The sequence below is a fragment of the Hoplias malabaricus genome, chromosome 6 (assembly GCF_029633855.1).
Source record: "Hoplias malabaricus isolate fHopMal1 chromosome 6, fHopMal1.hap1, whole genome shotgun sequence".
Taxonomy (NCBI): domain Eukaryota; kingdom Metazoa; phylum Chordata; class Actinopteri; order Characiformes; family Erythrinidae; genus Hoplias; species Hoplias malabaricus.
Window position 1 is genome coordinate 31,857,567 of NC_089805.1, and position 12,631 is coordinate 31,870,197.

Sequence of the window (12,631 nt, forward strand, 5' to 3'; positions counted from 1 at the left end):
AGAAGCTTGCAAGCCTCTTGGCACGTCTGGAGGTCTCCGTGAAGGCGGCACCCGCCGCTCCTGTCTCTGTGAAGGCGGCACCAGCCGCTCCTGTCTCCGTGAAGGTGGCACCAGCCGCTCCTGGACCCGTGACTGTGGCTCCGGCCGCTTCTGCACCCGTGACTGTGGCTCCGGCCGCTTCTCCATCCGTGACTGTGGCTTTTTTTACACATTTAAAATATTCCGAAAGATGGTTCTTCATGGAACCAATAGTACTTCTCCTATGGCGTCACTCAGTGAATGTCACGATTAGCGGATGCACTTGCTAAAACACAGTAATTTTAATGAAACAAAAGATACAACAAAACAAAGACTGGCAACTACGGAAACAACTAGACATATGAAATGAATTGAGGAAAACAACAGAGACAGACCAAACTAAGAAACAAGACACAGATACACTGGAGGCGAAACAACGATACTTAGAGGAAAGAAATGACAAGGCTTGGGGAGAAAAACAAAATGACATGACTACAAATGAGAATTACACAAACCGACATGACTTTGGAATCAAAATGAAACGACTAGGAAACAAAAACAACCTGACTTGAAGTGGGAGAGAAACAACACCATATGACTATGAAAAAGGAAGAAACAACATGACTGGGAAACTAAACGAAACGTCTTGACTAGGAAGTTAACAACACAAAACGAAACGACATGACTTGACTGGGAAAGAGCAAAACAAATGACCGATAACAGGAAGTGACACAAGGGAACTTAAATACTACATACAAACAAGACACACCTGAGACAGATAACGAGGACAGCGGACAAGGAGGCGGAACAAAGGCGGGACATGGGCGGAGACAAGGACAACAGACACAACAGAACAGACACAGGAGCTGGGGACATGACCGGACCGGATATAGGAGACTGGACACAGGACAGGACAGGAGGCTGACAAAGGGAGGCTACAGGAGAAGAGACTTGGGACAAGACAGAGGACAGAAACGGGACAAGACAGAACTAGAGACGGGTGATGAAATACTGGAATGAAGAGGGGGACGGACTGGAGACAAAACTGGAGAGCAGACGGGACTGAACGGGTGACTGAAAAAAGGGAAAAGGAGACAGGACTTGAGACTGGAAAGGACTAGACAGGACACATGAGACTGGACCGGAGCAGGAAACTGGACAGGGTGCTTGACATTGGATAGGACAATGGATGGGAACGGGGATTGGACAATACTAGGAACTGGAGACAGAAGCAGGTGACTGAACAGGTTTAGGGACAGAAGACTGGACATGGGCAGGTGACAGGACAGGGGACTGGAATGGAGACAGAACATGTGGCAGAACTGGGTAATGGGACTGGACAGGAGCAGAGACTGGTGACGAGACAGGGGACATAACTGAGGACAGGACAGAACCAGAGACAGAAGATTGGACAGGAGCAGGGGACGGGACAGTGGACTGGAAGGGAGACAAGACAAGTGACTGAACAGGGGACAGGACATTTGATTGAACACTGGATGTATACGGGGACTGGACATGAGGCAGGACAGGTGACGGGACTGGGTGTTGGGAATGGACAGGAGACTGGACTTGAGACAGGACAGAGGGTTGAAATGGAGACTGGACTGAAGACAAGACAGGTGAAGAGACAGGTGATAAGACATAAGACTGAAATGTGGACTGGACTGGATTAACAGGGGACTGGATAAGACTTGGCAGGGGAACAGGGACCAGGACGTTTACCGGGACTGACACGAACACAGTGACAGGGACGGGAACAGAGACAAAGGCAGACACAGGTACAGGGACGAGGACTAAGACAGGAACCAGGACAGGAACAGACATGGTTATCAAAACAACTGGGGGATGCCCAGGACTGGCAAATGTCTGAGGGGAAGTCTGAGGAACCAGCCTGGGCACAGTTATGGGGACACGACCTGAAGCGACCAGAGCCACAGTCACGGGTGCAGAAGCGGCCGGAGCCACAGTCACGGGTCCAGGAGCGGCTGGTGCCACCTTCACGGAGACAGGAGCGGCTGGTGCCGCCTTCACAGAGACAGGAGCGGCGGGTGCCGCCTTCACGGAGACCTCCAGACGTGCCAAGAGGCTTGCAAGCTTCTCCTGGAGATCAGGAGGGAGTGCAGCGACATCCTTGGGAGCAGAGGGCCCTGCGACGACGTCCACGGAGACAAGAGGCCCTGCGACGACGTCCACAGAGACAGGAGGCCCTGCGACGATGTTCACGGAGGCAGGAGGCCCTGCGACGACGTCCACGGAGGCAGGGGGCCCTGCGACGACGTCCACGGAGGCAGGGGGCCCTGCGACGACGCCACGGAGGCAGGGGGCCCTGCGACAACGTCCACGGAGGCAGGGGGCCAGGACTCCAGCACGCTTCTAACGCCAGTTCCTTCGATTCACACTGGAGTAATCACTCGGTACATGAGTCGACTACTCTTGAAGGCGCTGAGGAACCGCGTCGTGCATTATATCAGTAATGTGATCTGGATGTAATGAGTGGATGAACAAATTAGACACACTACAATAGTATGACATTAAATGATTGATGCTTGCATGTGCTGTACTATCATTATGAAGTGAAAGTAGTGTTTACAAACTGGAGGATTCCTTTTATTAACAATCTCAACATCTACAGTGAATATAATTTAAATCTGATTGATTACAGTGGTCCTAATCTGAAATGGCACACAAGAATGACTTGATATTAAGTGAGAGACATATATTTAGGGGGTGTACTTTCATTATAAAGTGAAAGTGGTGTGTGCAAACTGGAGGATTCCTTTTAATAACAATTCCAACATCCGGAGTGAATATAGCTGAAATGTGATCATTTACAATAGTTCTTTTTTAAAATGGCACACCAGAATGACTTCATATTCAGTGAGTGACATAATCAGGTGTGGTACTATGATTATGAAGTGAAATTGTTCTGTGCAAACTAATGGTTCACATTTAATAATGATATAAATTTGGAATTAAATTTACAGAAATGGGACAATTCAAAGAGCTTTTATTTTGAAATGACACATCAGAATGACTTCATATGAAGTGAGTGACATAATCAGGTGTGGTACTATGATTATGAAGTGAAATTGTTCTGTGCAAACTAAAGGTTTCCTTTTAATAATTATTTAAATTTGGAAATAAATTTACAGAAATAGGACAATTCAATGGGCTTTTATTTTGAAATGACACATCAGAATGACTTCATATTAAGTGAGTGACATAATAAGGTGTGGTACTATGATTATGAAGTGAAGTTGTTCTGTGCAAACTAAAGGTTTCTTTTTAATAATTATTTAAATTTGGAATTAAATTTACAGAAATGGGACAATTCAAATGGCCTTTATTTTGAAATGACACATCAGAATGACTTCATATTACATGAGTGACATAATCAGGTGTTGTACTATGATTATGAAGTGAAATTGTTCTGTGCAAACTAAAGGTTTCCTTTTAATAATTATTTAAATTTGAAATTAATTTTACAGACATGGGACAATTCAAAGGGCCTTTATTTTGGAATGATACATCAGAATGACTTCATATTAAGTGAGTGACATAATCAGGTGTGGTACTATGATTATGAAGTGAAATTGTTCTGTGCAAACTAAAGGTTTCCTTTTAATAATTATTTAAATGTGGAATTAAATGTACAGATATGGGACAATTCAATGGGCTTTTATTTTGAAATGACACATCAGAATGACTTCATATGAAGTGAGTGACATAATCAGGTGTGGTACTATGATTATGAAGTGAAGTTGTTCTGTGCAAACTAAAGGTTTCTTTTTAATAATTATTTACATTTGAAATTAAATTTACAGAAATGGGACAATTCAAAGAGCTTTTATTTTGAAATGATACATCAGAATGACTTTATATTTAATGAGTGACATAATCAGGTGTGGTACTATGATTATGAAGTGAAATTGTTCTGTGCAATCTAAAGGTTTCTTTTTAATAATGATCTAAATTTTGGAATTAAATTTACAGAAATGGGACAATTCAAAGAGCTTTTATTTTGAAATGACACATCAGAATGACTTCATATTACATGAGTGACATAATCAGGTGTGGTACTATGATTATGAAGTGAAATTGTTCTGTGCAAACTAAAGGTTTCCTTTTAATAATTATTTAAATTTGGAAATAAATTTACAGAAATGGGACAATTCAAAGAGCTTTTATTTTAAAATGACACATCAGAATGACTTGATATTTAATGAGTGACATAATCAGGTGTGGTACTATGATTATGAAGTGAAATTAATCTGTGCAAACTAAAGGTTTCCTTTTAATAATTATTTAAATTTGGAAATAAATTTACAGAAATGGGACAATTCAAATGGCCTTTATTTTGAAATGACACATCAGAATGACTTCATATTACATGAGTGACATAATCAGGTGTGGTACTATGATTATGAAGTGAAATTAATCTGTGCAAACTAAAGGTTTCCTCTTAATAATTATTTAAATTTGGAAATAAATTTACAGAAATGGGACAATTCAAAGGGCCTTTATTTTGAAATGACACATCAGAATGACTTCATATTACATGAGTGACATAATCAGGTGTGGTACTATGATTATGAAGTGAAATTGTTCTGTGCAAACTAAAGGTTTCCTTTTAATAATTATTTAAATGTGGAATTAAATTTACAGATATGGGACAATTCAATGGGCTTTTATTTTGAAATGACACATCAGAATGACTTCATATGAAGTGAGTGACATAATCAGGTGTGGTACTATGATTATGAAGTGAAGCTGTTCTGTGCAAACTAAAGGTTTCTTTTTAATAATTATTTACATTTGAAATTATATTTACAGAAATGGGACAATTCAAAGAGCTTTTATTTTGAAATGACACATCAGAATGACTTCATATTACATGAGTGACATAATCAGGTGTGGTACTATGATTATGAAGTGAAATTGTTCTGTGCAAACTAAAGGTTTCCTTTTAATAATTATTTAAATTTGGAAATAAATTTACAGAAATGGGACAATTCAAAGAGCTTTTATTTTAAAATGACACATCAGAATGACTTGATATTTAATGAGTGACATAATCAGGTGTGGTACTATGATTATGAAGTGAAATTAATCTGTGCAAACTAAAGGTTTCCTTTTAATAATTATTTAAATTTGGAAATAAATTTACAGAAATGGGACAATTCAAATGGCCTTTATTTTGAAATGACACATCAGAATGACTTCATATTACATGAGTGACATAATCAGGTGTGGTACTATGATTATGAAGTGAAATTAATCTGTGCAAACTAAAGGTTTCCTCTTAATAATTATTTAAATTTGGAAATAAATTTACAGAAATGGGACAATTCAAAGGGCCTTTATTTTGAAATGACACATCAGAATGACTTCATATTACATGAGTGACATAATCAGGTGTGGTACTATGATTATGAAGTGAAATTGTTCTGTGCAAACTAAAGGTTTCCTTTTAATAATTATTTAAATGTGGAATTAAATTTACAGATATGGGACAATTCAATGGGCTTTTATTTTGAAATGACACATCAGAATGACTTCATATGAAGTGAGTGACATAATCAGGTGTGGTACTATGATTATGAAGTGAAGCTGTTCTGTGCAAACTAAAGGTTTCTTTTTAATAATTATTTACATTTGAAATTATATTTACAGAAATGGGACAATTCAAAGAGCTTTTATTTTGAAATGACACATCAGAATGACTTCATATGAAGTGAGTGACATAATCAGGTGTTGTACTATGACTATGAAATGAAATTGGTCTGTGCAATCTAAAGGTTTCTTTTTAATAATGATCTAAATTTTGGAAATAAATTTACAGAAATGGGACAATTCAAAGAGCTTTTATTTTGAAATGACACATCAGAATGACTTCATATGAAGTGAGTGACATAATCAGGTGTGGTACTATGATTATGAAGTGAAATTGTTCTGTGCAAACTAAAGGTTTCCTTTTAATAATTATTTAAATTTGGAAATAAATTTACAGAAATGGGACAATTCAAAGAGCTTTTATTTTGAAATGACACATCAGAATGACTTCATATGAAGTGAGTGACATAATCAGGTGTGGTACTATGATTATGAAGTGAAATTGTTCTGTGCAAACTAAAGGTTTCTTTTTAATAATTATTTAAATTTGGAAATAAATTTACAGAAATGGGACAATTCAAAGGGCCTTTATTTTGAAATGACACATCAGAATGACTTGATATTCAGTGAGTGACATAATCAGATGTGGTACTATGATTATGAAGTGAAATTGTTCTGTGCAAACTAAAGGTTTCTTTTTAATAATTATTTAAATTTGGAAATTAATTTACAGAAATGGGACAATTCAAAGGGCCTTTATTTTGAAATGACACATCAGAATGACTTCATATTACATGAGTGACATAATCAGGTGTTGTACTATGACTATGAAATGAAATTGGTCTGTGCAATCTAAAGGTTTCTTTTTAATAATGATCTAAATTTTGGAAATAAATTTACAGAAATGGGACAATTCAAAGAGCTTTTATTTTGAAATGACACATCAGAATGACTTCATATGAAGTGAGTGACATAATAAGGTGTGGTACTATGATTATGAAGTGAAATTGTTCTGTGCAAACTAAAGGTTTCCTTTTAATAATTATTTAAATTTGGAAATAAATTTACAGAAATGGGACAATTCAATGGGCTTTTATTTTGAAATGACACATCAGAATGACTTCATATGAAGTGAGTGACATAATCAGGTGTGGTACTATGATTATGAAGTGAAATTGTTCTGTGCAAACTAAAGGTTTCTTTTTAATAATTATTTAAATTTGGAAATTAATTTACAGAAATGGGACAATTCAATGGGCTTTTATTTTGAAATGACACATCAGAATGACTTCATATTACATGAGTGACATAATCAGGTGTTGTACTATGATTATGAAGTGAAGTTGTTCTGTGCAAACTAAAGGTTTCTTTTTAATAATTATTTAAATTTGGAAATAAATTTACAGACATAGGACTACACAAAGGGCCTTTTCTTTAAATGGCACATCAGAGTGACTTGAGAGTCATGTCCTAAAATCTTCATCATTTCCACAAAATAGCAAATATTTGTTGTTTATCCATTTATTATTTGTTTAGAAAATTATTTATTATTACATACATTTCCTGTCATTGACTTTTGGCTTTTATTTAGAAATTTGTTCCTCTGCACGCTATTACCGTAATGTTCAGAATACGACGTTCCACCAAATCTAAGTGGGGGCTGGCTTGACCAAGCTTTTCCAAGTGGAGTTGGATAAATGACCATATAAGGTTAGGCATTTAAAAAAGTTCATGTTAACTGTTATGACGTATGCAGTAATATTTGAAATCAATCAATCAATCAATCAAGCATTAGTTCAATCAATGGCGTGTTCTATGTCTGTGTGGGTTTCCTCCGGATGCTTTGGATTTTTTTACATAAAGTAAAAATATTACAAGAAATATTATAAAAGTTAAACATCATAAAATGTACCGTAGCACTGCTGTACATATATTACGTGTTAACTATTTTTAAATATGTTACATTTAAATAATGAAATATTTGTGGCCTAATCTCAAACGGCTATATGCTCCCTACATAGTGTACTTCCCGGGTCATGACAATAACGGCTTTGCGCACAGATGGTGCACTAAACGTTATACATAGAATCGTGAGTAATTGGGCATTTGAATAAATACACATATTCACAAATAACGCAATATCTGTGTATAGCCGTTATTTCGTGACCTACAGGGTGCACTGCACAGGGAGAGGGAGAGGGAGGGAGGTCACCTATGAATTTGTGTTATGGCCTGGGGACGCCGCCGCACTGATGTGGTTCCTCTATGGCTCTGAGCTCATTTCCGCCCAAGTCGCAGTTGAAGATGGAGGCGAGTGGAGTGAAGATGAGTTTCTGGGAGAACGGACCGAAACCTGGGCAGTTTTACAGTCTTCCAGGAGCCGGCCACACTACAGCTCCAGGATGCGGGCCCATTAAACACACACTGTAAGTTTTAAAGTCGGGATAGTCTGTATTTCTCTAAGGTTAATTTCTGGGGCTCGGTCAGAAGGCACGTCTGCTACTTTCACTTTACCAACACTGCTGTATCATCATGGAGGAGGCGGCCGCTGCGAAACGTACACAGCTACCGGCTACATTACTGTTTAGATCAGTTCACGCGGTGGATTATTGATCTGTAAGGATTTTTACATGAATAAAGTGGGACCCTGTTAACGTAAACCCTCTTCCGTGCAGAACCCGATTGCGTTGTTGCTAACGCTAAGTGTTTATCCGATGCTAATAACGTTAGCCAGCTCCTCCAGGTTGTCATTTAGTTCTCTGGGAAACAAATCACATCAACAGCCTCTCAGTACTTATACATAACATGTCAAAGCAGACGGCTTTCTTAGGTTTTTTATTCTCGTCCCTATATTAGTGTTTAAAATAATAAATAATATATATAAATAATAATATATATAAAAAAGGAAAGAGCTACTTAGTCTCCTCCAGTGAAAATAACATATTTAACATTTATTTATTTGTTTATTTTTGTGGTTGTTGTTTTTAAACCGTTTAACCAAAGGCTAGTTTGGTATATTTTTCCCTCATTTTTGTCAGTGGAGATGGGAAATGTGCCCACAAAGTTTTTGAGGGCTTTGTGATGAATCAGCTGGATTATTTTTTATTTTAAATGGCATTCAGAGCTTTAATTTGATTTAGTGTTTAATTCAGAATATACTTCACACTTCAGCCCATTTTAAATTCCTGCTGTGCTTCTAAGGTGTGTTTAAGCCAAGCTCAGACGGACTTTCAAATGTGGCATTACACAGCGCAGGGTATCATAAGGGTTTGTTTATGTATTATTTTAAGTATACTAAAACGGTAACAAAAGAGTGTTTAAATCTAAATTATAAAGAAATAGTGAAATATTAACATGAAAATACAAATTGCAACTGGTTCATGTACATGCAAAAATAACAATAATTGGGATTTTAAACATTACTGTCATCTTTACTGTCTTAAACATTACTGTCTTCTTTACCAGTAACCCGATGGTGACGGGGACATCAGTACTGGGCGTGAAATTCACAGGTGGTGTCATCATTGCCGCTGATATGCTCGGTTCTTATGGCTCTCTGGCCCGATTCCGTAACATCTCTCGTCTCATGAAAGTCAATGACAACACCATCCTTGGAGCTTCTGGGGATTATGCAGACTACCAGCACCTCAAACAGATGATTGAACAGATGGTGTAAGTGCTAAAGTGTTTCTGTGTAACCTTTTAACTGCAAGGCATAAATGTCTGTACTACTACATAGCAAAGCAGAAATGTAATTGTCTTATGTATCATCTTTCCAGGATTGATGAGGAGCTTCTTGGAGATGGCCACAGTTACAGTCCCAAAGCCATTCATTCCTGGCTTACTCGTGTCATGTACAATCGGCGCAGCAGGATGAACCCACTGTGGAATACTGTCGTAATTGGTGGATTCTACAACGGAGAAAGGTAGAAAAGATTTCAGTGGTCATTTCTAAAATGTCAGACACACTTCTGGGGTCATAGTTTTGTGGTTCATTGGTATTTCTGCTAACATACAAAGCGTGTGGTGAAAAACTTAAATAGTCCACTACACTGAACTGGCTGAAAAACATTAAAAATACAAAATCAGAATCGTCTGAATAGATTACAGTTAAATGAATTCATATTGTGATTAAAAAATTAGTGTAAACATGAGTAGAAAGGTTTATAAATTCTCGTCATTAGTTAATTCAACACAACAGTATGCAAATTTACGTCATGCAGAATCTACTTACTAACACCAAAGATAACAGATAACATTTCACTCATTTTATAGTTGAAGTGTTCACCTTTGTTAAAATCAAATCTACATTTTGTCTGTTTTCTAATTAAAGTAATATCTAATCAACTTATGTTAGGTTCAGATTTTGGTAATAAAATACGTTTTATCCACAGCAAAAATCACTATTTAAATAAAATCATTTAGACCAGTCAGCCAAAATATGGAAATTATTTTTTTCTATGTCCATTTTCCATTTTATTAGATCCACTAGTCATATAGGTGTGTTTTAGTAGTTCTAAAATTAGGCTCTAGTCTTATTGTTTGCTTCTGTTCTTTGGTGGTCATGGTCACAACAGAGCAGGTATTATATGGGTGGTGCATCATTTGCAGCAGTGCAATGACATGATTATTGTGTGTAAATGTGTGCTTCACTAAAACAGTGGCTCAGACACGGCAGTGCTGCTGGAGTATTTAAACACTGCACCTGCTCAGAGACGTTGGTTTCTCAATGCACCCATGGACTGGAACTTTGTGACAGCAAAACTACCTGTTGCACCACCGTGCGGCCCCAAATGTTTCAATTTAAATAATAAAAATAAAAATAAAAACAGGGTCTAATGAATAAGGAAGAAAATGCATTTGATAATATATTAAACTTAAAATATGATTACTAAAAAAATATGATTACTTCAGACTGACTAATGTAAAGATGTTAATTTTCAACATATTTGGGAGGACACGGGAAGAACACATCAAACTCCTCACAGTCACCCGGAGCGGGTCCCTGGAGATGCGTGGAGATCTATTTTTTCATATATAAAATTACATTGTACAGTAGAATCACTTAATTCACAGCTACAGGAAAACACTGAACTGATTCTTTTACAAAATCCTATATAGAAATTATATTTTAAAAAGCAGTAAATTTTACTTTGGGTAGCTAATTTGTGTTTTGGCAGAAGTTAGCTTAACCACATTCTGATTTTAATAGCACACGGGCAGTATTCCTTTTGTGTGCGCGAGTGATTATGCCCATCCCATTATTTTGCTTGTGTGTGCGCACAAGTAATTGTCTAGCGCAAGGTGTTTTCCCTTCTTGTGATTTTTAAAAATTTGATCTCACACCATACTATTGGCTTGGTATTCTTAGTTGGTGGACTATTCTTAGACCAGCAGTGACACTAAGTGGTTTAAAAACTTCACTGCAGTGTTGAGAACAATCCACCAACCAAATCAACCATACCTGCTCTGTGGTAGTCCATTTTGAGGAACAGGGTGAAATGATGCAAATGTATGCAGAACAATAAATAGACTATACTCTAATTGTAAATCTCTATAAAGTGCACCTATATTTTAAGAGGTGTACATAAAATGAACAATATTTGTAGACTCACTATGATCATTTAAATGTTTTAGCTAATGTGTGCATGTGAATGGTTTTGTGGTTAGTTTAGTGCAGTGGTAACACCATTGGCTCCCATCTGAGAGACCTCAATTTGATTCCCAGTCTGTGCTGCACCAATAAGGGTCCATGGGCAAGACTCCTGACACTGCGTTGTCCTATCTATAATACTATTAACTTTGTAAGTCGCTCTGGATAAGAGCATCTGCCAAAATACTATAAATCTAAATGTTTAATTTGGTTGTTGTGCTTTCTACACTTTCAGCTTCCTTGGCTACGTTGACAAGCTTGGTGTTGCATACGAAGCCCCAACAGTAGCAACAGGATTTGGTGCCTACTTGGCTCAGGTGAGTAGAATGGCATAGAAATGGTCATTTTGGCCATTAGAATTGCACACACTTAACTGTTTAGCTATTTTTTGTCAATGACTTTTTGCAGTCACAAAAACATTTATTCAACTTTACAGCCCTTAATGAGGGAGGTGTTGGAGAACAAGGTAGAAATTACCAAGGATGAGGCCAGGGAGCTGATAGAGCGATGCCTCAAAGTGTTGTACTATCGGGATGCTCGATCTTACAACAGAGTAAGGACCATTTCCAGTCTTAATCACTACATACTGAAATATGTATCCCTTTAAAAATGGGTCTTTTACATGTTGCAATGATCATTTGTTTCTCTTTAGCATGAGATTGCCATTGTGACAGAAGGAGGTGTTGAGATTGTTGGGCCACTGTCATCAGAAACAAACTGGGATATTGCTCACATGGTCAGGTGAGTTGAAATGATGCAGTTTTTAATTAATTAATTTTAAATGAAACACGATTCATCATTTACAACAGTTTTATTATGTTCCTTTTATTTTGCTCAGTTGAGGTTTGGGAGCTTATTTGAAGAGTTGTTTACTTCTTTGTTTGTAGTTATATTTGAAAAGCTATTTAAATGAATGTCTTTTTACAATTTTGCTGTTTTTTTATCCCTCTATAGTGGGTTTGAATGAAGGCTATTCCAGTTTTGTGGACACATTCTTTACACCACCAGAGACTACACCTAGTTTAATCAATGTTTTCCATTTGTTTTTGTTACACAAAATAAAAACTAGAAAAATGACAATGTGTGTGTGATTTTTCTGTCTGTAAATGTAAGCCATTCATAAACAAGGTTGTGCTAGACAAAATGTTAGCAGCAGGTCTTTTATATTTTTTTGTTGAAAGGTTTTTGGACTTGTTCAGTCTGCTCTTAGATGCTTAATCGGAATACGATCTGGGCATTACCCTGCTGAAAGAGGACAGATATCATGCAATACCTTTGACAAAAAGAGAGGGGCCTGGTCTATCGAACATCCACAAGACTTTTTACAAAGATATAAAAAACACTCCA

At 37.2% G+C, this 12,631-nt stretch overlaps 1 protein-coding gene across 1 annotated transcript; it reads left to right on the forward strand.

The window, feature by feature from the left end:
• Positions 1–7,852: 7,852 nt before the first annotated feature.
• On the forward strand, positions 7,853–12,372 carry psmb4 (proteasome 20S subunit beta 4). Its single transcript, XM_066674975.1, has 7 exons — positions 7,853–8,057; positions 9,097–9,303; positions 9,411–9,557; positions 11,520–11,601; positions 11,721–11,837; positions 11,937–12,025; positions 12,239–12,372. The coding sequence occupies exons 1-7, from the start codon at positions 7,897–7,899 to the stop codon at positions 12,249–12,251; spliced, it is 816 nt and encodes a 271-aa protein (XP_066531072.1). The 5' UTR covers positions 7,853–7,896; the 3' UTR covers positions 12,252–12,372.
• The last annotated feature ends 259 nt before the right edge of the window (positions 12,373–12,631 follow it).

Excerpts from the sequence above, each read along its gene's own strand:
- psmb4 (XM_066674975.1), top strand. The coding sequence starts at position 7,897 with ATGGCTCTGAGCTCATTTCCGCCCAAGTCGCAGTTGAAGATGGAGGCG. Across the intron at positions 9,558-11,519 it reads GGATTCTACAACGGAGAAAG|CTTCCTTGGCTACGTTGACA; the intron begins GTAGAAAAGATT and ends CTACACTTTCAG. Across the intron at positions 11,838-11,936 it reads ATGCTCGATCTTACAACAGA|CATGAGATTGCCATTGTGAC; the intron begins GTAAGGACCATT and ends GTTTCTCTTTAG.